Raw genomic sequence first — 25,162 nt, 5'->3', positions numbered from 1 at the left:
TTCTCAAAAAGATGTTTTGCATTAAAATGCCTAAGTTATCTGTAAGTGAAAACAGCAATGGATACATTTCCTCTAATTTTCTTCCATTAAAACAGATTGTTTTCTGGATTAGCTAAGTGTCTTAGTTGCATTCGACTCTATGCAACCCCATGGACTGTAACCCACCAGGCGCCTCTGTCCATGGAATTCTCCAGGCAAGAATACTGGAGTGGGTTGCCATTTCCTCCTCCATGGCATCTTCCCAACTCAGGGATTGAACCCTTATCTTACAGGCAGATTCTTTACCATCTGAGCCACCAGGGAAGCAGGTCATCTTTAAAAGCAAAGAGACTGTGCTTTTGGGAATGGCAGAGTGGCTGCGGTCTTTAGAGAAGATAGTGAGTCAGGAATAGAAGATAAAGAATTGCAAAAGAAATTTAAAATAGCAGACCAAAAGGACGCTCTGTCTGGTAAGCACTGGCTGGTGTGTATGTGTGTCCTGGGAGTTAGGTTAGATGGGTGAAACTGAGAGAAGAGGGAGGAGTAGAGCACTGTTACTTTAGAACATCCAGGGCTAGAACAGCTTCTATTTTCTTTTCTTCTCCAAATTAGATTCCTTCTCTTTGGGGCTTCCCCCTACTTTCCAGCTCTCCCTTTTGGGTTTCATATGACAAAAGAAGAAAATAGTTTTTGTGATGGCAGCTACTGCCTGCAGCTCCCTTTCCCTGCCTCGTCCACAACTAAAATCTTCAATGGCTGTTTCCTTGACAGGACAGTATAGTGTTGAGATTAAGTTAAGTCTCCGAAGCCAAATTCTCTGGGCTCAGTTTCTAGCTCTACCATTTGTAAGCTGCGTTAGCATGGAAAAATTGCTTAGTCTTCCTGTACCTCATTTGCCTTATATAACAATAGAGATAAGAAAGTTACCTTCCTTAGAGAGTTGTGAGTATTAGATGAATTAATAATTTTAAGTTGTTTAGAAAATGGCCTGGCAGGTTTTAAGCTCTCAATAACTGTTAGCTGTTAATTGAATTTAAACTCCTTGGCCCCACTTTCAAGGCACTTCATAATCTGGCATCTATCCATCTAGCCCTTACTTCTCGTCTACTTCATTTGAGTTTTGCTGGTTTATTCACTGAATCGTGAATCTGTGAATGTCTAGATGGTTTCTCCTGCCTGGAAGATCCTTAATTCAAATCCAATCTTACCCAGTCTTCAAAGATCACTTCAGATCTCATCTACTCTATTACCTCTTATTATTTATTATTTCTTGATTCTTCTCAATCATCTTCCCATTTGAATTCATAGTATTATGGAATTTAGTGAATAATTACACACTCATCACTCCTTCATGTAAGTCAGTTTGTCTCCCTAATAGCCTGTAAACTTCCTGAAGGCAGAACAATATCTCCCGCTTTTGAGCCCTCTTTTGGTGGAGTGAACACATTGACTTTATGCCATCTTAAGCGTCTGTAAAGAGATTCAACATAGACAACAATGTGAAGACTCCATAGCTTTAATATCAGATTAGTTAGGATTGGGGATGATAGCTTCTTTCCTACCTGTGTCATTCTCCAAAGACAGAGAGTCCCTTCACCAAAAATCCAAACAACTCCCACTTCATTTATGAACCAAGAAAGCAGAACACGTCTTACCCACATTATACTTATCAAATAGATTCTTTTCCTCATCATTTCCTCATCTTTCTACCTTCCAAGAGAAAATATCATTCGATTTTGAGTTTTTGATGGGTAATGATCATGTCTTCCTCTTTTAGTTCTTATCTATTAAAAGTCTCAACCCTTAAGTTTTCTACTGATCCTCAGGACTCCATAACCTCTAAGCTTGTAGGGGTGATTTCAGGAGGAGATGGACTAGAACAATTTACTTCCTATTAACAAGACTGGGAAAATTAGTGAAGAGCCCCTACTGAAGTCTGGAATGCAAAACCTTGCCCAAAATCCTTATTCTGTGATCATTTCAACCCTAGACTGCAGCCTTCTCTCACTCTGGAAAAAATGTTATTGTTTCATGTGTTTCTTACCCTCATCGTTTCCCTTCAGTGTTTCTTATGTTCTCCCTTGCTAATCTCTATCCGCAAATCACTTCTAGACCCATCATGATTACTGAATGCTGGCCTGGTTACTGAATGCAAAGCCACAGAACAAAGAGCCCAGAAAGAAGTGGAGGTGGGAGGGTTGCTGAGGAAAGAGGAACCCCAGCATCTGAGGGGAAGAGGTGTAGTTTTTCCAAGTCTGGCAGGAAGGCTCGGGCATCCTCCAGAGCTGCCTGAGCTGCTACAGTAAAGTTAGGGTCACCGGAGATTAAAACATCAAAGACACAGGAATGAAAGTAAGCGTCTTCAACCGGCAGCCCTTCCTTGCACAGCTGTCTGGCAGTATCCATGGTTATAGTTCCCCGACGACTGCGCACTGAGCGTGAGAGTCGCTGACTTGGAGGGCATCCCCCAACACATAGCTGCAGGTCCTGCTCAGCTGAGAAGGCCCTGGCCACATCCTCTGCTACTCTGATGGAGAAGGAGAGCTGCCCAGCTGTCTGCCGAATGATTATAGTTGTGCCAATGTAGGCAGCTCGGATCTCCACATGGCTCCCAGGGTTAGCGGTTCGAATGGACAAACTTGAGCCCCCAGGTCGATCACCTCCATTGATAGAACCATCTTCAAAGGCTGCGGGAAGGTTGTCCACCTCAGCCTGGTAGACCTTCTGATCAATGCATTCCTGCATGTTCTTAAATATAATGGTGAGCTGTAAGGGCAAGAGGGAAAACAGTTTATTTGGGGCTCAGTGCAACCCTCCCCCCTTCCATCAACCAGGCCGCATTATTGTACATAGTCAGGGATCTAATCCCAGCAGAGATGCAAGGCCTATCACGGTCCTCACTCCTTGATCCTGTCTTTATGTTCCAGTACTGTTTCATCCCTGCTCCATCCCTTTCCTCCCTGTTTGGGCTCAACCTCAACTGCTCCCATAGGAGAAGGAAAAGTTTCCTTTCTGTAACTCCTCAACCCAGGGCTTCTCAACTTTCCTCTCCCCGGCTCTTTTCTGCATTGGAGTGGAATTCCCACGGAGGGAAAGTGATTTACAGGAGCAAGTGTTCGGTAGGAGGGAGTGATTCAAGATGTGGGAGTGGTTGAGGAGGAAAGGAAATAGAGCTGCACTGTGAAAACTAGTGAGGTTGGCATGGAAGTGGAACCCTGGGGTGACCGTGGAGGAGCAGTTGAGTCCCTGACCTTCCGGGTGGTGGTGGCGTTGGCCCCCAATGCCACGGGGGAGCTGGTGGCCTGGACAAAGAGGAAGTCATTATCCAGCAAGGGCCAAGCTCCTTGGACACGGCACGTGTGAAAGTGGTGATGGAAGGTGCGCACGTGAGGGTCCCCGAAGGAGGCGCAGTGCAAGAAGCCTGGGGGTTGTCGGTGCAGCCGGGAAAACCGGCCTTCATAATCACAGGGGTCCGGGGCTGGGGAGCCAGAGGCGCGGATCGGGCCTGCGCCTGGAAAGACGGGGCCCCGGGGTGGGGGAGGGGCCGTGGGGCCCTGGCGGGAGCAGTTGTGCTGAATCATCAGGTCTTCGATGCCGTGCACAGCAGAATGGAAGGCGAGGTCCCCGCGGCAGGTGCGGGCCGTGCGCCGAGTGCAGAGCGCGTAGGAGCGGAGGGCTCGGCAGAGGCCGCTGGAGCCCACCCCTCCACCCCGGCCTCCTCCTCGAAGGGATCCTGGTGAACCCCCACCTCTAAGGCTCAGAGTGGAAGATACATACTCAGCATTGCAGCGGAGGATCTTGCATTGAGAATAAGCTGAGGGCGGAAGGGAGAGAGGAGTGTGAGCTGGTCCCCCGATCCCCGCTCAACCTCAACCATAATTCTCCCAGGTCTCATGGAGGGATAGCAGCGGATCCTAAAACCCAACTGAGAGCCTCCCCCAATTCCCAGTCCCCAGCCGCCAGCCCCCAGCTTCCTAATCTTGTCCTCATTCAGTCTTGCTAAAGATGGGTAAGCCCTGCTAGATCCACAGCTAGATCCTACTAGATCCACAGCTCTTCTGCCTGTGGATCAAGGGCTTTCCCAGTGCCCTTCCCCAAGGTGAATAAATGGTGAATAAAATATACCTATCTGAGAGTGGGGCGAGTGACTGGGACCCCTAAGCACCCATCTCATCTCATTCACCCAAGCTCACATGCCCACCCCTACATAGCAGCCTAGATCCCCCCTAGATCCCCCAAAGCCTTACCTAACCCTTCCTTACCATGTCCACAGAGGAGCAGCAGGAGAGTGAGAATGCTTAGAGTTGGGGGACTGCCATGGGGGGACCAGGGACTAGGGGACTGGCCTGGATCCCCCATACCTATCCAGCCAGGTCCCCCCAGGTTCCGGTTCTTTCCAGCTGATGACCCTCCTACCTAGTGAATTTTGACCGGACGTCCTGTAAGGGACTGAAAAAAGAAATGTGGCTGGGCATGGGGAAGAGAAGAGTTGAAGATTGTTCAGAATGATGTGAAGAGAATCTGAGAAGATCAAGAAAAGAATGAGCTAACTGGAGTTTAGGGGAAATGGGGCTCCCTGAACTAAACACGAGGCTATTAAGCCTCTGTGCCCTGCTTTTGTGACCACTTTCGGGCCCCTTATGCAATACCCCTAGGTGGGGGTGGAAGAAAGGTTGAGTGGACTCGGGGGGCAGAGTCCACTGTATTGCCCCATTCTGAGCTACCAAACAGCAGAAATGTCAAAAAGAGGAATCATGTGGATAGATCAGATCTCAGTCATACCAGTGGGCTCCCCAACAGAATTAGGATCTGAAAATACATCAGAGACTACCTTTTATTTGCCCTTCCCCATCATGAGGGGCCACCCTCCAGAGGTCATTCATTGATTTTCCTCCTTTGTGTCAGAATTTTCAGTAAGGAGGAGTAAGGGTGGGATACACATCCCATCTCTGGAATCAGTATTCAAATGAAAAGGGAACCAGTCTCTTTCATCTACTGTAGAGAGCTAAAATTATCCTTCTGTCTCATGGAACAATGGATGCAAACCAAGCATGCAAATCAATATTTGTTTGTTATGAGTCAACATTTCTTCTTCATGAGTCAACATTTCTTCAAATCTGACTGAAGAACCACCCCTTCCATTGATCTTACCTTTCCATCCATCTTAACTTTGCAAGTTTGGAAGTCAATCTTTTGATGAGGACAAGACTTGGGGAGGGGCTAACTCCCTCTTGCCAAACTACTCTCTCTGGAGTTAAGGATATGATTGAGGGAGAGTCATGCAGGAGGGAGAACACGATGATGGGACTAGAGTTGTAGGGAGAAATCATTTACAACAAGGAGTAAGCCTCACCCTTGGAAGCCCAATGTGAAGGGCCCTGATAAATAGGAACAAGATAGAGGGTATCAGTGACTAATCATCTGAAGCTAAATTTGGCCTTGGTGAGAAAACCACAGAATAGGAGGTGTAGGAAACTTGTACTAAAGAAGGAGACTTCATCAGAAGTCTTGAGGTAACAGGAGGAGAGAGCTAAGACTCCCAGAGGAGAGATGGAGATTTAAACTTCTAGTGGCCAGAGGCCAGAAAGCTTAAGACAGAAGGAGAAATGGAGACGGGGGCACCTTGGTATGGAAAAGATCCTAGATTTGCACCAGAGACATCCAAGTTTATGTCATAATTTTATGAGATTCTAATTTCAATTTAGAAGCTTTTTAAAGGAATTGCAATTAATTTTGACTTACTGTTTCCAGAGGTCAAACATTAGTCTGATATCCAATTCTCCAGCCATGACTGTCTACTGTATCAGTCAGCTCCAGCCAGGGGATCCCCCGTCTCTTTCTCCATGTCTCCCCTAGGTCCCCAGACAGGCTGCAGTCTCACTGAGGTCAGGGAACCAGAGAAGGTCTGGTGTGGGGGGAAGGGGGACTAGATGGCTGGCCGGAGTACTGGACAGCTGAGCGGGGGAGGGAGGTGGCTACTGAGTTGACTGTTTTAAAAATAGCTAAGTCCAAAATTCCAGGAGTGTTGATGGGGGTAGGGTGTTGGAGTGTTGGCGAGAGGGTGGGGAGGGTGGAGAGGGTAGGAGGATTAGAAAGAATATGGAGTATAGGGTGCCAAGTGGCAGAGAAGGGATAGAAATATGACCAGCAAATCAGTTATCCAGTTTGAGCCTACATGATTCTAGTCACTGCCTACTCCAAGCAGCTCTCCAGCACTGTCAATAATTTAAAAGCCCTCTGGCCTTTAAAAATTAGAGTGGACAATTGTATACCTTTAGCTCAGCACCCTCATCCCTGCCATATTGAATATTGCATTTAGTTTCTACAGAACATATTAGGAGATAGCTGACTTTAAATAAGGTCCATAGCAGAGGTAGTTCACAGCCCCTCCCCCATCTTTGTAGAGTATTTCAGAAGGACTTAAAAAGCCAGCTGTCTAGAGAAGAAATCTGAGCTCTGAGTGGTTTAGGATGAGTATTTGTTTCAGTCTACCAGCTCAGATCCTCTCAGCTGTCTATTCCCCAACTGCCTCCATTTTCATTACCTTATTTATATAGCAGCTCCTCTTTGCAGGTATACACACAAACACATAAGCTTCTGAGTTGCTGAGGGAGGAGGCTAGCAAAGTCAATGAGGGAAAGAAGGAATGCGGATACAATTTTTTGAAGGGGAGAGGAACTTGGAGAGATAAAGTGAGAGAAAAAGAGATTCAGAAAGATACTTTGGTGGAGTAACATAATCTTATGACCTTTTAAGAGATTGCAAGCAAGGAGTTTAGCCACGTTGTATTTTTGCAGCCATAGGCATCGGGGATCATCATTTCTTAGTACTTCCCAAGTGAAATTAACACAAGGACTGATTTCAAATAGTGTCACTAAAGCACAAGCACTAATTTGCTCTACATTTAATTCAGAATCCAGAAGTCCACAGAATACTCTTCTCTTTTTTATACATACAGATCTGAAAATTTTTTTCTCTCTACCACATAAAGCCATATCACAAGGGTTTTTATTACAGAAATGTAAAATGACTCCACCCAAACTATCCAAGTGATTTAAAAACAATAATTTGACTGTGACATCCCAAGTGGTATATACTTTTAAGGACAAAAAGAAGTGCAAAGATATTTTAAGTAGTCATATTATTGGTGGTAAAATTGGTATAGTTATTCTGAAAGTATTCTAGGTGCTGTTGTCGTTCAGTCGCTAAGTTGTGTCTTACTCTTTGTGACCGCACGGACTGCAGAATGCCAGGCTTCCCTGTCCTTCAGTATCTCCTGGAGTTTGCTCAACTTTGTGTCCATTGAGTCGGTGTTGCTATCTAACCATCTCATCCTCTGCTGCGTACTCTTCTTTTGCCTTCAGTCTTTTCCCAGCATCAGGGTCTTTTCCAACGAGTCAGCTCTTCACATCAGGTGGCCCAAGTATTGGAGCTTCAGCTTCAGTATCAGACCTTGCAATGAACATTCAGAGTTGATTTCCTTTAGGATGGACTGGTTTGATTTCCTTGCAGTCCAGGGGACTTTTAAGAGCCTTCTGCAGCACCACAATTCGAAAGTATCAATTCTTCACTGCTCAGCCTTCTTTATGGTCCAGTTCTCACATCTGTACATGAATACTAGAAATACCATAGCTTTGACTATAGAGACTTTCGTTGGCAAAATTATGTCTTTGCTTTTTAATACACTGTCTAGGTTTGTCATATCTTTCCTTCCAGGGACCAAGCATCTTTTAATTTCATGGCTGCAGTTACCGTCCACGGTGATTTTTAGAGCCCAAGAAAATAAAATCTGCCACTGCTTCCACTTTTTCCCCTTCTATTCCACTATTTTCCACTATTTCCACTTTTTCCCCTTCTTTTTCCCCACTTTTTCACTTCCCATGATGTGATGGGACTGGATGCCATGATCTTAGTTTTTTGGATGCTGAGTTTTAAGCCAGCTTTTTCACTCTCCTCTTTCACCCTCATCAAGAGGCTCTTTAGTTCCTCTTTGCTTTCTGCCAGTGGTATCATCTCCATATGTGAGGTTGTTGATATTTCTCTGGGCAGTCTTGATTCCAGCTTGTGATTCATCCAAACCAGCATTTCGCATGATGTACTCTGCATAGAACTTAAATATGCAGGGTGACATTACACAGCTTTGTTGTATTCTTTTCCCAGTTTTGAACCAGCCAGTTGTTTCATGTAAGGTTCTAACTGTTGCTTCTAGAGCTGCATACAGATTTTTCAGGACACAGGTAAGGTGGTCAGGTATTTCCTTCCCTTTAAGAATTTCCCACAGTTTGTTGTGATCCACATAAAGACTTTCATGTAGTCAATGAAGCAGAAGATTTTCTGGAATTCCTTTGCTTTCTCTATTATCCACTGAATGCTGACAATCTGATATCTGGTTCCTCTGCCTTTTCTAAACTCAGCTTGTATATCTGAAAGTTCTCAATTCAAGTACTTCTGAAGCCTAGCTTGAAGGATTTTGAGCATAACCTTACTAGCATGCTAAATGAGTGCAATTGTCTGGTAGTTTGAACATTCTTTGGCACTGCCCTTCTTTGGAATTGGAATGAAAACTGACCTTTCCCAGTCCTGTGGCCACTGCTGAGTTTCTAAATTTGCTGACATATTGAGTACAGCACTTTAATAGCATCATCTTTTCAGATTTAAAATAGCTCAGCTGGAATTCCATCACCTCCACTGGCTATAACAAGAGAAATTAGAAAATATTTGTAATAGAATAAAAATGAAAAGAGAATTTGCAAGAATTTGTTGCACTCCCTTAGGCCCACTTGACTTCACACTCCAGGATGTCTGGCTGTAGGTGAGTGATCACACCATCATGGTAATGTGGGTCATTAAGACCTTTTTTGTATAGTTCTTCTGTGTATTCTTGCCACATCTTCTTAATGTCTTCTGCCTCTGTTAGATCCCTACTGTTTCTGTCATTTATCATGCCCATCCTTGCATGAAATGTTCCTTTGATATCTCCAATTTTCTTGAAGAGATCTTACCCTTTTTATTGTTTTCCTCTACTTTGCATTGTTCATTTAAGAAGGTCTTCTTATCTCTCCTTCCTATCTCTGCAACTCTGCATTCAGTTGGGTATATCTTTCCCTTTCTCCCTTGCTTTTCCCTTCTCTTCTTTCCTCAGCTATTTGTAAAACCTCCTCAATCACTTAGCCTTCTTGTATTTCTTTTTCTTTGGGATGGTTTTGGTCACTGCCTCCTGTACAATGTCATGAGCCTCTGTCCATAGTTCTTCAGGCAGTCTGTCTTCCAGATCTAATCCCTTGAATCTATTTGTCACCTCTACCATACAATCATAAGGGATTGGCCTTATGGCCTAGTAAGTTTTCCCTAGCTTCTTCAAATTAAGTCTGAATTTTGCAATAAGGAGCTAATGATCTGAGCCACAGTCAGTTCCAAATCTTGTTTTTGCTGACTGTATAGAGCTGCTCCATCTCTGGCTGCAAAGAATACAATCAACTGGATTTCAGTATTGACCATCTGGCGATGTCCATGTGTAGAGTCATCTCTTGTGTTGTTGGAAGGGGTATTTGGTATGACCACTGTGTTCTCTTGACAAAACTCTGTTAAGCTTTGCCCTGCTTCATTTTGTACTCCAAGACCACACTTGCCTATTATTCCAGGTATCTCTTGACTTCCTATTTTTACATTCCAATTCCCTATGATGAAGAGGACATCCTTTTTTGGTGTTAGTTCTAGAAGGTCTTTTAGGTCTTCATAGAACTGGTAAACTTCAGCTTCTTTGGCATCAGTGGTTGGGGCATAGACTTGGATTATTGTGATGTTGAATTGTTTGCCTTGGAAATAAACCGACATCATTTTGTCGTTTTTGAGATTGCACTCAAGTACTGCATTTCAGACTCTGTTGTTGACTATGAGAACCACTCCATTTCTTCTAAGGGATTTTTGCCCACAGTAGTAGATATAATGGTATCTGAATTAAATTCACCCATTCCTATACATTTGAGTTCACTGATTCCTAAGATGTTAATGTCAACTCTTGCCATCTCCTGCCTGACCATGTCCAATTTACGATGATTCATGGACCTAACATTCCAGGTTCCTATGCTATATTGTTCTTTGCAGCATCAAACTTTACTTTGAACACCAGACACGTGCACAACAGACCACTGTTTCTGCTTTGGCCCAGTCTCTTCATTCTTTCTGGGGCTATTAGTAATTGCCCTCTGCTCTTTCCCAGTAGCATATTGGACGCCTTCATATCTTTTTGCCTTTTCATATTGTTCATGGTTCTCACAGCAAGAATACTGGAGTGGTTTGAGATTCCCTCCTCCAGTGGCCACATTTTGTCAGTGTCCACTATGACCCGTCTGTCTTGAGTGGCCCTGCACAGAATGGCCCATAGCTTCATTGAATTACGCAAGCCCCTTTGCTTCAACCAGGATGTGATCCTTAAGGATTGTGAGTATACTATTGGATAAAACAAATGTGTAATAATGTTAGTGTCTTTGTGAACCAGGATTTTTTTAAAGATTTACTTATTTATTTTTGGTTTTGGTGGGTCTTCATTGCTGCGCATAGACTTTAGTTGTGACTGGGGGCGGTGGGGCTGGGCTGCTCTTCCCAGCAGTGTGCAGGCTTCTTATTGCAGTGGCTTCTCTTGTTGCAGAACACAGGCTGTAGGCGCAAGGGCTTCAGTAGTTGCAGCTCCTGGGGCTCAGGGATTGTGGCTCATGGGCTCTAGAGCACTGATTCAGTCGTTGTGGCACTTGGAGCTTAGTTCTTCTGTGGCATGTGGGAACTTCCCAGACCATGGATCACACCTGTGACCCCTGCATTGGCAGGCAGATTCTCAACCACTAGACCACCAGGAAAGTCCCATAACCCAGGGTTTTTGATGTAGAATAGAGAGATGTAGGAGCTTCCCCAGGGGCTCAGCAGTAAAGAATCCACCTGCAATGAACGAGATGTGGGCTTGATCCCTGGGTCAAGAAGATCCCCTGGAGAAGGAAATGGCAACCCACTCCAGTACTCTTGCCTAGAGAATCCCATGGACAGAGGATCCTGGCTGCCTACAGCCCACATGGTCACAAAGAGTCAGACACAAGTGAAGCAACTTAGCACACATGAGTTTAAATTAAATATAAAGGCATTCATTTTTCATAGTTTGGGATGTTGCTGTTTTACTCATTTGGCGCATTTATATAATAAAGATGTATTCTTTGTGCCACCTCACATTTAATGTTTTTATCAATTCCTGCAAAGGTGAAGAATGCAGTGTTTGCATTTCCCTATATTAAGATGAGAGCTCCAAAAATAAAATGTTTCTAAAATCAAAGACTGCAAGTGAGCAAAAGATAGGTTTTCTTTTGTTGAACTGCTTAGGATGGTGGCCATATGAGATTACTTGGGATTAAGAATTTATAAATCAATAGTTCTTAATTTTTTTGGATCACAAACTCCTCTTGAAAATCTAATGAGAGATATGAGCCCCATCCTCAGAGAATGCTCAAGTATGTCTGTGCTTTTCCTGTTCCAAGAATATTTTATATTCTCTTTGAAGCAATTCTATTATGGCCATTGTGCGAGTATGCTAAATCCCTTCAGTCACATCCAACTCTTGGCGACCCTATAGACTGTAGCCGGCCAAGCTCCACTGTCCATGGGATTCTCCAGGCAAGAACACTGGAGTGGGGTTGCCATTTCCTCCTCCAGGGGATCTTCCTGACCCAAGGATCAATCTGGCATCTTCTCCATTGCATGCAGATTCTTTACCACTGAGCCAGTGGGAAAGCCCCATGGTGGGGGTGGGTTGGGGGGCGGTATGCATCGAGTAGTTCTAAAAAACTTACCCCAGTTGCTGAAGAATATCCACTATAGTATATGCCCTCGCAGATTGTGTTTTATTTGGGTTTATATTAATTTCTATCTTGAGGTCTTATAGGGGAGAGAATTAACTAGTTGGATAGAAAATCCTGTCATGTTGCCGTAAAGTGTTTTTATATTTCATGTTTCTTTTGTTGTATATGCAGCATCTGGATCACTAGCACACTTATCTATTTATTTTGTGGTCCAGAGGCTCCTGATCTCCATGGAAACTGTGGATCTTCTAACATCTGAAAAAGGATTATCCTCTCAATCATGAGGGTGGATTTGAGAATCTGAGACGGGTAGAGAGCAGAGGCAGTGAAAGTGATGAAAAAGGGATATTAGGGCTCAAAGCATACTGAGGTGTGTCAGAGGGGCCTTGAGTATAAAACTGCCTTCAAGGTTTCTTAATGGGGCCTTATTAACATTATGGGAGGGACAATTTTTTGTGTGTGTGTGTGGAACTGTCCTGCCCAGTGGAGTACATTTAGCATTCTTGTCTCCCCTCCTCTGTCAAGTGCCATCCCCAGTCAATGTAAAATTTTAAATGCCCCTACATGTTTCCAAAGGCCCCCCAGAAGGTGGTAGCACTCTGGTTGAGGAATACTGCCAGATAGTCTCAATCCTAGGTGGTCTCATACTACCATGACCTAAACTGGTTTAGCAGAAGTCTTTTCTCTATAGTGACTATCCTTGCTTTAGCAAGATACTGGACATTTCTATCAAAGGATCCCCTATGTAGCCACACTCACTTCCTTCCTATCATCATCTCCACCTTAATATCTAGCAACAACCAATCTGATCTCCATTTCTATAAAAATGCTATATAAACAGGTTAGAGTATATAACCTTTGGGGATTAGCATTTATCACACAGCAGAATTCTCTGGAGATTCATCCAAGTTGTGTGTCTATCAATAGTTTGTTCCTTTTTATTGCTGAGTACTATTCCATGCTATAGATGTACCACAGTTTCTTTAACCATTCACTTGTTAAAGGAGGACATCTGTGCTGTTTCCAGTTTTTGGCTTTTCATTAATAGATTTCCACATAGGTTTTTTTGTGTGAACATTAGTTTTTATTTCTCTGGGATAAATGCCCAGGAGTGTAAACACTGGATCATGTAAAAATTGCATAGTTAGGGTTTTTCTGTAAATAAACTGTTTTTTTTTTTTTTGGTAAATAAACTGTTTTCCCCAGTGGTTGTACTGTTCTACATTCCCACAAGCAATGTATGACTGATCCAGTTTCTCTGCATTGTTCTCACCAGCATTTGAGACTGTCATTTTAAATTTTAGCCATTCTGATAGGTATGTTGTGATATCTAGTTGTGGTTTTAATTTGTATTTCCCTAATGGCTAATGATGCTGAACATGCTTTCATGTGTTTATTTGCTCTCTGTATATCCTCTTTGGGGAAATGTTCCATTGTGTCTTTTGATCATTTTCTCATTGTATTTTTTTTTTTGTACTGTTGAGTTAGAATGTTCTTATATATTCTACACAATACATATTTGTTCCCAGTTAGCTTGTCTTTTTCATTCTCATAATAGTATCTTTTGCAGAGTAAACATATTTACTTTTGATGACATCTTCTTATTCAACTTTTCCTTTTACAGATTATGTTTTTGGTGTCAAATTTTTGTCTAGCCTTAGATCATGAAGAATTTCTCCTCTGTTTTTTTCTAAAAATTTTATGCTTCACATTTAAACTGTTGATCCACTTTGGTGTTAGTTTTTGTATAAGGTATGAGACTTAGGTTGAAAGTTTTGTTTGCTCTTTATTTGTTTGCTTATGGATATCCAATTTCTTCAGCAATATATATTGAAAAAGCTATTCTTTCTCCATTGAATTGCTTTTTCACCTTTATAAAAAAAAATAAACTGGCATATTTGTTTTGGTCTGCTGCTGAGTTCACTATTCTGTTTCATTGACCTGATATTTATTTTTCTGCCAGTACCATACCATCGTTACTGCTGTAGCTTTTAACAAACCTTGAAAATGGATGAGCTGATTCTTCCCACTTAATTCTTTTTCAAAACATATTTTAGCTATTCTAGTTCCTTTGCCTTTCCATACAAGTTTTATAATAATTCTGTCTATGTCTACAAAAAAATCTTGCTAGGATTTCCCTGTTACTAAGTTTTAAATTGTGGCAAAATACATAAAACACAAAGTTCACAATTTTAACCATTTTAAAGTGTACATTTCTGTGGCATTTAGTACCTTCAAAATGTTATACAACCATCACAATTATCTAGTTCCAGAATGTTTTCATCACCCCAAAAGGAAGCCCTGTTCCCACTGTGAAGTCATTCCCCAACTTCTGGCAATGACTGATTGCTTTCTGTCTCTATGGACTGGTCCATTCTGGACATTTCATATAAATGAAATCATATGTGACCTTCTGTGTCTGGCTTATTCCATTTAGCATGTTTTAGAGGTTCATCAAAGTAGTAGCATGTCAGTATTTCATTCTTTCTTTTTTTAAAATGTCTAATGTTTATTCATTTGACTGTGTCAGGTCCCAGCTGTGGCACACAGGGTCCTCGCTGCATCATGCAGATCCTTCATTGCAGTGCACTGGACTCTCTAGTTGTGGCACCAGGGCTTAGCAGCTGCGCGGCATGTGAGATCCCAGCTCCCCAACCAGCAATCAAACCCACCCACATCCTCTGCATTGGAAGGCAGACTCTTAACCACTGGACCACCAGGAAAGTCCCTTTATTCTTTCTTATATCCAAATAGTATACCATTGTATGTATATACTGCAGTTTGTTTATCCATTTATTCATCAATGGACACTGGGGCTATTTCTATCTTTTGGCTATTGCTCGTATCATGCTACTATGAGTGTGCATGTACAAGTATTTATTTGAGTACCTGCTCTCAGTTCTTTGGGATCTATACCAAGGAGAGAAATTACTGGATTGTATTCTATGTTTAACATACTGAGGAACTGCCGAACTGTGCTCCACAGCAGCTGCAACATTTTATATTCCTGCCATGAGTGGATTAAGGTTTCAATTTCACCTTCTCCTTACCAACACTTGTTATTTTCCATTTTTAAAAACTATAGCCTTTCTGGAAAGTGTGAAGTGGTATCTTACTGTGATATATTTGCATTTCCTTAATGACTAATTGCAATGAGCATCTTTTCATATGCTTGCTGGTTATTTGAATATCTTCTTTGGAGAAACTAAATTCAAATCATTTGCTCATTTTTTGAGTTGTTTGTCTTTTTCTTGTTGAGTGGTAGCCTCTTCATTCTTAAAGGATATTTTTGCTGGATATAGGAATCTGGGTTGACAGTCTTCTTTCAGTGTTTGAAATAAATTGTGCCACTTCTTCTGGCCTTCGTGGTCTTTGAAGAGAAATCTGCTGTCATTCAAATTGCTTATCCCTTGTAGGCAAGGTGTCATTTTTCACCACTTTCAAGATTTTTTTCTTTTTTCAGTTTCCAGCAATTTGATAATGATATGTCTTGGCATAAATTTGTTTGGGTTTATATTCTTTATAAAGAATATATATATATTCTTTATATATCACAGATTCTTGAATCTGTGGGTTTGACTTTTGCTAAATTTGAGGAGTTACTTATTATTTCTTTTAGTACTTTTTTTTAGTCCTGTTCTTTTTCTCTGCTCCTTCTGGGAATCTGATGACACAAATGTTAGATCTTTTGTTATAATCCCACAAGTACCTGTGACCCTGCTTTTTTTTTAATTCCATTTTCTCTGTTGTTCAGATGGAGTAATTCCTGTTTTTTTTATCTTTCAGTTCACCAATTCTTTTCTCTGTCCCCTCCACTCTGCTGTTGAGCCCATCCATTGAGAGTTTTTGTTGTATTTTTTTAGTTATAAAATTTCTGTTCAGTTTTTCTTTATATTTTCTATTTCTCTGCTTAAACTTTTCTTTGCTGGAACTTTCTAATTTTTCATTTGTTTCAAGCATGTTCACAATTGCTTGTTGAAATATTTTTATGATGATGGCCTTAAAATCTTTGTCAGATAATTCAGCCATCTCAATCATCTAGGTATTGTCTGTTTTCATTCAATTCAAGATCTTGCTTATTGACATGATGAATGCTTTTTAATTAAAGCCTGAACGTTTGGGACCCTGGATCTTATTTAAACCTTGTGTTTCAGTTGGCTGCTTCTGATACTAATCAGGTAGAGAAAGTGGTGGGTGAGATGTCTTGTGAAAACCACATAGGTGTAGAATTCTAGGTTCCCCACTTGGTCTCCATTAACACCTGAGGAGAGGGGTTCCTCATTACTGATGGGCAGGAGTAGGAGTTCCAGCTCCCTACATGGCCTTGTTATCAGCAAATGTTGGTGAAAGTACCATGAAAGTATCATGTTTCCTCTGATAGCAATCCGGCAGGGAAGATGAGGAATACTTCCTTACAGGCCTGCTGAGAATGGAAATCTAGGTATCCCACTCAGTCTTTGCTGGTGTGGGTTGATGTGGGCCACAGTTCTTTCTGTAGCATTTGGCTGGAATAGAGCAGTTATTATCTAAAAGCTTTTTATTTTGCTAGGCTACCTCTTTCCCAGTCCTTTGACTAGAGAGAGCAGGCTTTTGTTGTTGTTATTGTTTTGGTTTTGTTTGGCTGCATCCATTGCATTTCCAGGTTGCCAGTTTCTTAAGCTCCAAGTCTGGGATATATGAGGCACTAAGAAAACCCAGGGAAATCATCACTGTGTGGTTCCTTGGGCTCTGAGGCCCCTTGCTAGTCTGCCTCTTTCTATTTTTCAGAGCCTCATATGTTGTTCTATATGAAATGTTCAGGGTTTTTAGTGGTATTAGCAGAGAGAACAGAGGAAAGTACATCTGCTCAATCTCCTCCTATCTATTCTCTTTTATTCACTTGTTTATTTGGTTTTCCTCTAGACTGTGAGCTTTTTACATGTATTTTTGTATCTTCAGTACCTACTCCGGCACATAATCTGTAAATGTTTGCAAAAAGGAAAAAAGAAAATAGAATATGGAATGAAGTAAATGAATTGCACTCCCTCTCATTCGTCTTTAGGTGTGTAGTGCCAGGAAGGAGGAGGCTTAATCCTATTCTGAATGATGAGATTTCTCCTGGTGCTTTGAGGTTGAGAAAGGAGGCTTGCTCCAAGTAAGAGCTAATACTGCAGTACTTTCCAGTTTTTCCTGTTACTGAAAATTACCAGCAGGTGGCAGAAAAACTGATGAAAGTAGACAGTTGACCAAAACATAAGGAGGCTGATTTCCTTTGTGACACAGAAAAATAAAATGGATTGCCTTGTACCCACCCTGGATACAATCCCAAAATGTTGCCCTGAGGGTTAGATTTTTCTTTCAGCATTTGAATACAGGTAGCTGCCCAGTGGGAACAGAGATGGAGTAAAAGAAAGTGGGCTTTGTTGGGTTCCTTGGTGACTGTGACACCAGGATTACTTGGGTTTTGTGAAAATAAATGTCTAGTGTTTAGTTACTCTTCTCCCTAGGAAAGTGTGTATTGGATGACCAGAGGATTGACACTTTTCTTACACAACTGTTTAATATTGACACTTTGAAAGCAAAACGAAGCAATAAACTCCCCCAAAACATCTGGCAATGGCACCCCACTCCAGTACTCTTGCCTGGCAAATCCCATGGACAGAGGAGCCTGGTGGGCTGCAGTCCATGGGGTCGCTAAGAGTTGGACACGACTGAGCGACTTCACTTTTACTTTTCACTTTCATGCATTGGAGAAAGCAATGGCAACCCACTCCAGTGTTTTTGCCTGGAGAATCCCAGGGACGGGGAGCCTGGTGGGCTGCTGTCTCTGGGGTTGCACAGAGTCGGACACGACTGAAGCGACTTAGCAGCAAACATCTGGCATCCTACCATTCATTTTTTCTATCAGGTCCTGCTGATTTTTGCTTCAATTTTTTAGTTCTCTTTTTCACTTATTATCAGAAGTGTTTTCTGATCTTAAATTATGGAGGCTGTTTTTAAACTTTATATTTGAACTTATGTGCAGAGAATTAATCACAGTGCAGTCTTCTGACCAAAAAATGTCTGAGAGGAGACTTGATTGTCTCTTTCATTTTTGGTTTTCTCAAATTTTTATTTTGGAAAAATACCAAATGTACAAAAATTTAAAATAATAAAATTTCAATTACCCTTCACCAAGATTCATTGTTAACATTTTGCCATATTTGCTTTCTGTCTCCTATAAAGCTAATTTGCATACATTGAGGGGTATGGTTTTTAAGATTCTTTCAGTCTAGGTATGCACTCCAGTTTTCTTTTCTTTCTCCTCTCTCCCTCTCTTCCTTCTTCATATTTGAAATTGCTGAAGCTCCAAAAGTCTTCTCTTAGTCTCCCACAAACGAATTATGCTCAGATCCTGCTGACAACCAACCACGCATGGGCTGAATCACTTTTACTTGTCTGTAATGTTCGCTTTGGTCAACAGAGTTTGGCCTAAATTCATAAGCGATTTAAAAGAAAAAAACAAAAACAAAAACTGCTATAGGACTTCTATATTCCTTAAGGAAAGATTCCTGGGAGAGCACAGCTAGGGGCTTTTACCTTCCCGCTGATCGCAATTCAGGAAATACTGCAAACAGGGGAAGCTGAGAGTTTCCTATTAGTCTTTAGATCTTTTCTCCGGACATTTGTCTTTAATTTTGGAAACTGCGATCGTGTGCATACGATCCTCACTTAGCTCTGGGAGCCAAGCTGGGGTGTTCTTTTCAGGGTTTTCTACTTCAAGAAAAAAAAAGTAGTTTTTTACGAGGAAAAAGTAGTTTCGGGGTAGTTGGAGGGCCCAGTAGTGAAGAATCTCAAAATCTAGATAGCTGAAAGAACACACGTCACGGAATGGGTAAGCAGAGACACACATTGAATTAGCCTCATATATTTCTATCCGCAAAGCTTTGCCATCGTCCCTGGTGGTCTAGTGGTTAGGATTCGGCGCTCTCACCGCCGCGGCCCGGGTTCGATTCCCGGTCAGGGAAATACTCTTTTTCTCTCCTGAATACTTTTAATGATTAACTTCTTTTCTTCTACTCAGTTTCCCCATGGGTGGCCTTAGCTGAAACATAAAAAATACAGAAGAACATAAAAAATGGCTTCTACCCGTTTTTGAAATACAAAATGGAATATGCTCTACATACTGTTTTATTACAAACTATTTTTAAAGTTATTTCTAACACTTTTCAGTGGAAATAAATATACTTAAGGAAAACATATTTCTTTCAATTTATTTAATTTCTGCAAAGGTAATATAGTCACATGGTTTAGGATTCAAATATGCAAAAGGGCATAACTATTAAACCTAATTTTCACCTCTGCCTTCTAGTTTTCTTCTAATAAGGCAGTCAATAGTAAGTTTTGTAATTATACTGTAGTGTAAGTATACTATAAATATAAAAAATAAATTTTTTCTAAATGCAAGTACATGCATACATGCATATATCTAAATACGTTCCTCTTTCTTACACACATGATAGCAATCCATGCACACTTTTCTGAACTTTGCCTTTTTCACTTAACATATATTTTTAAAAATAGTTCCAGATTACATATGAAGACCTTCCTCATAGTACAATACTATGTACTATGGTACATAGTATTCCATTGTATTGATACTCCATAATTAATGGAACCAGCTTCCTATTGATGACACTTAGCTACAGCTGCTGCTGCTGCTAAGTCGCTTCAGTTGTGTCCGACTCTGCGACCCCATAGACGGCAGCCCACCAGGCTCCCCCGTCCCTGGGATTCTCCAGGCAAGAACACTGGAGTGGGTTGCCATTTCCTTCTCCAATGCATGAAAGTGAAAAGGGAAAGTGAAGTTGCTCAGTCGTGTCTGACTCAGCGACCCCATGGACTGCGGCCCACTAGGCTCTTCCGTCCATGGAATTTTCTAGGCGAGAGTGCTGGAGTGGGGTTCCATTGCCTTCTCCACTTAGGATGTTATTGTAATCCCTTGCGGCCATAAAGATAATCTTCTACATGTCATTTTGTCGTCATTAGTGGCTAAGTCGTGTCTGACTCTTGGGACCCCATGGACTGAGGCCTAACAGGCTCCTCTGTCCAAGGGATTCTCCAGGCAAGAATACTGGAGTGAGTTGCCATTTCCTTCTCCAGTCATTTTGTACATGTGTAAAATAAATGTCCAAGAACTGAAATGCTGGTTCAAAAAATATGTGCATTTATGGATGGGTAATGCCAATGGCACCCCACTCCAGTACTCTTGCCTGGAGAATCCCATGGACGGAGGAGCCTGGTGGGCTGCAGTCCATGGGGTCTCTAGAGTCCGACACGACTGAGCGACTTCACTTTCACTTTTCACTTTCATGCATTGGAGAAGGAAATGGCAACCCACTTCAGTGTTCTTGCCTGGAGAATCCCAGGGATGGGAAGCCTGGTGGGCTGTCGTCTATGGGGTCGCACAGAGTCGGACACGACTGAAGCCACGCAGCAGCAGCAGCAGCAGCAGCAGCAGCAGCAGTGCCAATATGCCCTCCTTCGAGGTCCTATCAATTTATACTCCCACCAGCAATGTACAATATAAACTTTTTTTTTTTTTTAAAGCTCATGTGGGTTTTCATAAAAAGAATTTGATCAATTGTGTTTCTGGACTTTTACGTTTTTGTCCTTAAAATTTTGGCTTTACAAATAACACTTTAATGAACATCTGTATGAATACATCTTGGTCTATCCTTGGATACTACTTTCTGATAAATTCATAGAAGTGGGATTACCATTTCATATATTATATGGATTAAATAATTAAATATAAGAACTGAAACAATTAAAAATAGTGGATAATTATCTTATTGGGCTGGAGAAGACTTTTTCAAGATAAAAACAAACATAGAAAGCAAAACTGACAGTTAAAACGACATAAAAACAGAAAACTGCCCATCTGAAAGCCTATAAATAATATTAAAAGACAAATGGCAAACTAGCATGTCAGTAATATACATATAAAACAAATACCCAATAGAAAAAGTCAACAAGTGTATGATTTAGTTCTCAAAACTAATACAAATAATTAGTAAAGTTTATGAAAAATGATCAACTTCAGTAATAGTACAGTAAATACAAGTTAAAATGAGACTCCAAATTTTTATGTTACACTTTCGTAAAAATAAAAAGATGATATCTAATTGACTAATATAATTTGGTAATACACTTTCGGTGAGGTTGCGCCACACAGCAATTTGGCAATATGTATCCAAATCCTAAAAATGTAGCTTTTCAATGGCAACTTTACCTCTATGCCTTTGTGCTAAGGAAGCAGTCTGAAACGCTTAACAATATATGTACAGAGATAACACCCACATTAAGGCCTGAAGTTGTCCGCTGGATTGCAGAGGCACGGTTCAAAAGACAATAAATAAGCTAAATCGATTTTCCTTAAACCTCTGAAACAACTAAAAAACTATCAAAAAATTTTTAATATACTCACAGAAGAAATCCTAGAGGTCTTCTTTTACTTTTCGTCCTTTGGCTTTGTGTTGAATATTTCTCAACCTAAATCCCTAAACATGAAAGTCAGACCAAAATAATCAACTCGTCATAGGGAAATAAACCGGTTTTGCTTCCTGTGTGCGTTGGTGGTATAGTGGTGAGCATAGCTGCCTTCCAAGCAGTTGACCCGGGTTCGATTCCCGGCCAACGCAGTGTCTATCTTTTTCATCTGCCCAAACCTTGCTTGTGAAGGCCAAATGGAGGGAGAGAGATCTTTTGACCACCCTTTGTCCTCAAACTCTAAGCCTTCAGGGAGATTCTAACGAGAGTGAAGCTCCAGTTTTCTTGCAGCTACCAAGCCAAGCCTATCTGCTGGGTTTGGCCTCTTGCTTCGCACCAGTTTACGATAACTGTCCTCTGGGGGGCCCTTAGGTAATGTCTGAAAAGGAGGCTGATTTTGTTTTTCTGAATACTCTGAGGCGACTTAGATTTACTGAAGTCAGCCCAAGACTCCTTAGTTTCTGAGAGCGGGCGCCAAGGAACGGTGAGGGAAGCAAGAAAAAAATAAAGGGACCTCAAAGCCTTTCGCAACTCACCAGCTCCGCTTCTCTTTCGGTTCCAACATTCAGGAAACAGAAATATCAGCTCCAGGGTACCAGGTGGAGGTGTAAATAGGCAAATGCTCTGGTTACCTAGGCCGAACGCCTTGAATATTTGAAGGGGAAAGAGAGAAGTGGTTTGAGGAAGGCGACTGGGGACGCGGTCCCCGGGCTGCAGGCGACAGACCTCTCAGATCTCGACAGTGCGCCGCCGTCCAGCAAAGGGGGTGATATTGGTGCCGGCACCGCAGGATTCTCGGACCCAGATTCGGGTGTCAGACCTGGCTTCGAAGTTGTGAGTGGAAACATTTGGAATTTTCTGTGCAAATAGCGCCAATTAGATAAAGAAAGCTACAGTAAGACAGTCCGGTTTCAAAGGATATTAAATCCAGCGGCACTGCGCCGCCGCGAAAGTAGCACGCCGTGATCGTATAGTGGTTAGTACTCTGCGTTGTGGCCGCAGCAACCTCGGTTCGAATCCGAGTCACGGCATATGACTGTAGTTCGCGTCAGCAGTCTGTTTTTCGGAGACTTTTAGCTATTAAAAAAAAAAAAAGTTTGTAATCCTCTTTTGCTCAAGACTGCACCGCAGAATATGCAGTCTATGAATTAGACGAATAACTCACTCCGTGGAGCTCACTCTACGGCTCATCGACCTAGGCGAACCTGACCAGCCCCGGCAGAGGCGCTTCGGGGCGATGTGCAGCGCCTCGGAGCTTCGAGAAAAGCCTGCCTTCACCTGAGCAGAGGAGACAGCTTTTCGCGGGTGACTCGGGAACTCAGCACCTCTTCCAGAAGTTGGAGAAATGAACGTTTCGGAGGGTGGAGAGAAATCTCCCGTGAGCGCCCACGCCTGAGGCTCTGAATTCCATCCGACTTGAAATCTCAGTGGGGCTTTTACACGTAATGAATATGGTCTTTTACTCAGGTCACACGAAGTTTAGTATTTAAAAACAAAATCGTGCCCCCAATGAATAGTGAATTGGACCTATTTTCCGAGAGACGCGTCCGTCAGCTCCACCTCCGTCTCACCCCCTGGTCCTAATGGTTGAACCGGGAAAAGGGTTTCGGACCCGGAAGGAAGCAGGAGGCTCAACACCAATATTTCGCGAGAGCAGGTTCCCGCTCCCCTCCTAGTCCCTGCGGCAGTTTGCGCCTGTCATCCCCGTTCCCTCGCGCTTCTTCGCCTCCTTTTCAGTATTCCGGGTCCCAGACACCGGGTTCTCAAAGGAATTTGCTAACCAAAAGGTCTCAAAACCTGTATAAAAGGAATCTGAAGTAACGTCGGGGTTTCCGGATTCGTGATTCCTGGGTCCTCCGCGAGCCCCCTTGGCCTCTCGCAGTCCCGTCACTATCGAAGGGTCGAGTTTTTTGGTGGCAAAGGCTTCTAGTACATTTATAAAATCCTAGAGCCCGAAAATTCTTTCAAATTAAATTTCGCATATCTTTGACCGTGAAGGTAGGCCTTTGAAAGAAACTATACTTCTATAGGAAAGACTGCTTGCACTGGTGCCCGGCTAGCTCAGTCGGTAGAGCATGAGACTCTTAATCTCAGGGTCGTGGGTTCGAGCCCCACGTTGGGCGACTTAAGCTTTTGTTTTTCCTACCCACCTTCGGTTTTATTCAATCTTCCTTTATTCGCTGCCAACTGAACCAGCAGCTTCTAAATAACTATTGTTGTCACTGCTGTTTTAAACTTCAGTTAACTATTCCAGAAATCGCCTCTATTTGCCCGAATTTCAGCAAAAAGAGGAATCTGGGCTACCGATTCCAGCATCTCAGGTTGAGACCTGGGGTCCCTGATCCACGACTCCCTGGAACCAGGTTCCTCCAAGGACCGAATCCGGGGCCCGCGGAGCTCGCCCTTTGTTCTGTTTCGACTTGCCCCACCTAGAAGACGTCTTAAGATAGGGGTCCCCAGCCCTTGGGTCCGCTGCCTGTTATGAACCGGGCTGCACAGCAGGAGGTGAGCTTCATCGGCTGTTCCCCATCGCTCCCCATCCTTCGTATTACCTCCCGAACACCATCCCCGCACCCCGCACCCCCCTCACCCTCACCCCCACCCCAGCTGTGGAAAAACTGTCTTCTTGGTGTCAGGAACCTACTTCCTGGTGTCAAAAAGTTGGGGCCTGCACTGTCTTAGGACACGCCCAAACAGAAACACTTTCGTTCTCTTTTAGTCAGTGGGAAATTCTGGATGAGGTTTTGAAGTGCCTTCTTAGGTAGTTAAAATGTTCGCCGTTAGGTGCTAAGCAAAGTGCCTTTGCTTTCTGGGTTTTGAAACGTCCATCAGCCTCAAAGGACTGATCTCCAAAAGAAAAAGAGGAGAGGGCCCAGGAGAAGACGCTGAGAAGGAGGGACGCGGAAGAGCTAAGAAAGGGGGAAAGGATCGGGAGGAGCAAGGATGAAGGCCTGGAGCAGGGCAGATGGGCAGATTGCAGTGCTGTTGTTGGATGAATATATCCTGTCTCTCTGGAACGCTGCACGCAAGCTTTTTGAATTGGCTATTGATCGGTCATATTGAGTTAACTATGGATCGAACTTTGCTCTACCCGGAAGGCTCGAAATTGTTTACAATGTCCCTGTTAAGTCTCCCATTCAGTGTTGTGATGGGTGGTGTGAGTAAAGTCCGTGTTTTCAAGGTGAGTGGAAGCCGAGTTTGGCACCAGTCATTAGGCTTCTTTATCACAATGCGGAGATTCCCTCTTAATTGGTCATACACATCTTCCCACTTCTTCAGAAGGATCATTGGCCAGTCCTACTTTTTTTTAAAGTTTGTAAATATTTAGACTCCATTATATATGGAACCATCTCCAAAATCATCAATACAGTAGCCAATTCTCAAGGTGTTGTGTCAAGACAAGCACCACCAAAATCATCTGGAAACTTTTGAGAAATGCAAATCCTCAAGCCCTACCTCAGACCTGCAGATTCAGAAACTCTTGAGGTGGGCCCAACAGACAGACTCACCAGGTGATTTGGATAAATGCTCAAGTTCAGGAACAGCTGTATTAGAGCAACTTCCTTTCCTATCAACCAAGATGTACCATGTTCTTGGGTAGGATACTCAACATCAGAAAGAACACCTCTCCTTAACCTGATGTCTGAATTTAACAGTTTTCATTAAAATGTCAAGAAATTTTTTTTTAATTCAAACCAGATAACATAATCCTAAAGTTTAAATGGAAAAATAACAAGCAGTAACTGTCAGGGAAATTCTTTTTTAGAAAGAGGAATGAGGATGGACTAACCCTATGAAATATTAAAATGCCATAAATTATAATGATTAAAGTG

At 42.5% G+C, this 25,162-nt stretch overlaps 1 protein-coding gene and 4 non-coding genes across 9 annotated transcripts; 4 read left to right on the top strand and 1 right to left on the bottom strand.

Annotated features, from left to right (window-relative positions):
- Positions 1–1,479: 1,479 nt before the first annotated feature.
- HJV (hemojuvelin BMP co-receptor) lies at positions 1,480–5,905 on the bottom strand. Of its 5 annotated transcripts, none has more exons than XM_061408509.1 (4): positions 5,722–5,905; positions 4,242–4,446; positions 3,231–3,793; positions 1,480–2,745 (listed from the first exon to the last, which is right to left on the bottom strand). In XM_061408509.1, exons 2-4 carry the CDS (start codon positions 4,336–4,338, stop codon positions 2,122–2,124), a joined length of 1,284 nt encoding a protein of 427 aa, XP_061264493.1. In that variant the 5' UTR covers positions 4,339–4,446; positions 5,722–5,905; the 3' UTR covers positions 1,480–2,121. The 5 variants fall into 5 exon arrangements, with proteins under 5 accessions (XP_061264493.1, XP_061264487.1, XP_061264499.1 ...); XM_061408503.1 differs by having other exon boundaries at positions 4,242–4,428; XM_061408515.1 differs by lacking the exon at positions 4,242–4,446 and having other exon boundaries at positions 3,757–3,793; positions 5,722–5,900.
- Positions 5,906–18,733: 12,828 nt separating this feature from the next.
- TRNAE-CUC (transfer RNA glutamic acid (anticodon CUC)) lies at positions 18,734–18,805 on the top strand. The gene has a single exon. It is a non-coding gene; the product is annotated as a tRNA-Glu (tRNA).
- A 2,604-nt stretch (positions 18,806–21,409) lies between these two features.
- TRNAG-UCC (transfer RNA glycine (anticodon UCC)) lies at positions 21,410–21,481 on the top strand. The gene has a single exon. It is a non-coding gene; the product is annotated as a tRNA-Gly (tRNA).
- Positions 21,482–22,288: 807 nt separating this feature from the next.
- TRNAH-GUG (transfer RNA histidin (anticodon GUG)) lies at positions 22,289–22,360 on the top strand. The gene has a single exon. It is a non-coding gene; the product is annotated as a tRNA-His (tRNA).
- A 1,019-nt stretch (positions 22,361–23,379) lies between these two features.
- Positions 23,380–23,452, top strand: TRNAK-CUU (transfer RNA lysine (anticodon CUU)). Its single transcript has one exon. It is a non-coding gene; the product is annotated as a tRNA-Lys (tRNA).
- Positions 23,453–25,162: the final 1,710 nt, after the last annotated feature.

Source organism: Bos javanicus, chromosome 3 (genome assembly GCF_032452875.1).
Source record: "Bos javanicus breed banteng chromosome 3, ARS-OSU_banteng_1.0, whole genome shotgun sequence".
Classification (NCBI taxonomy): Eukaryota; Metazoa; Chordata; class Mammalia; order Artiodactyla; family Bovidae; genus Bos; species Bos javanicus.
Note: the sequence above shows the minus strand (reverse complement) of the source record. Positions and strands in the feature narration are given on the sequence as shown.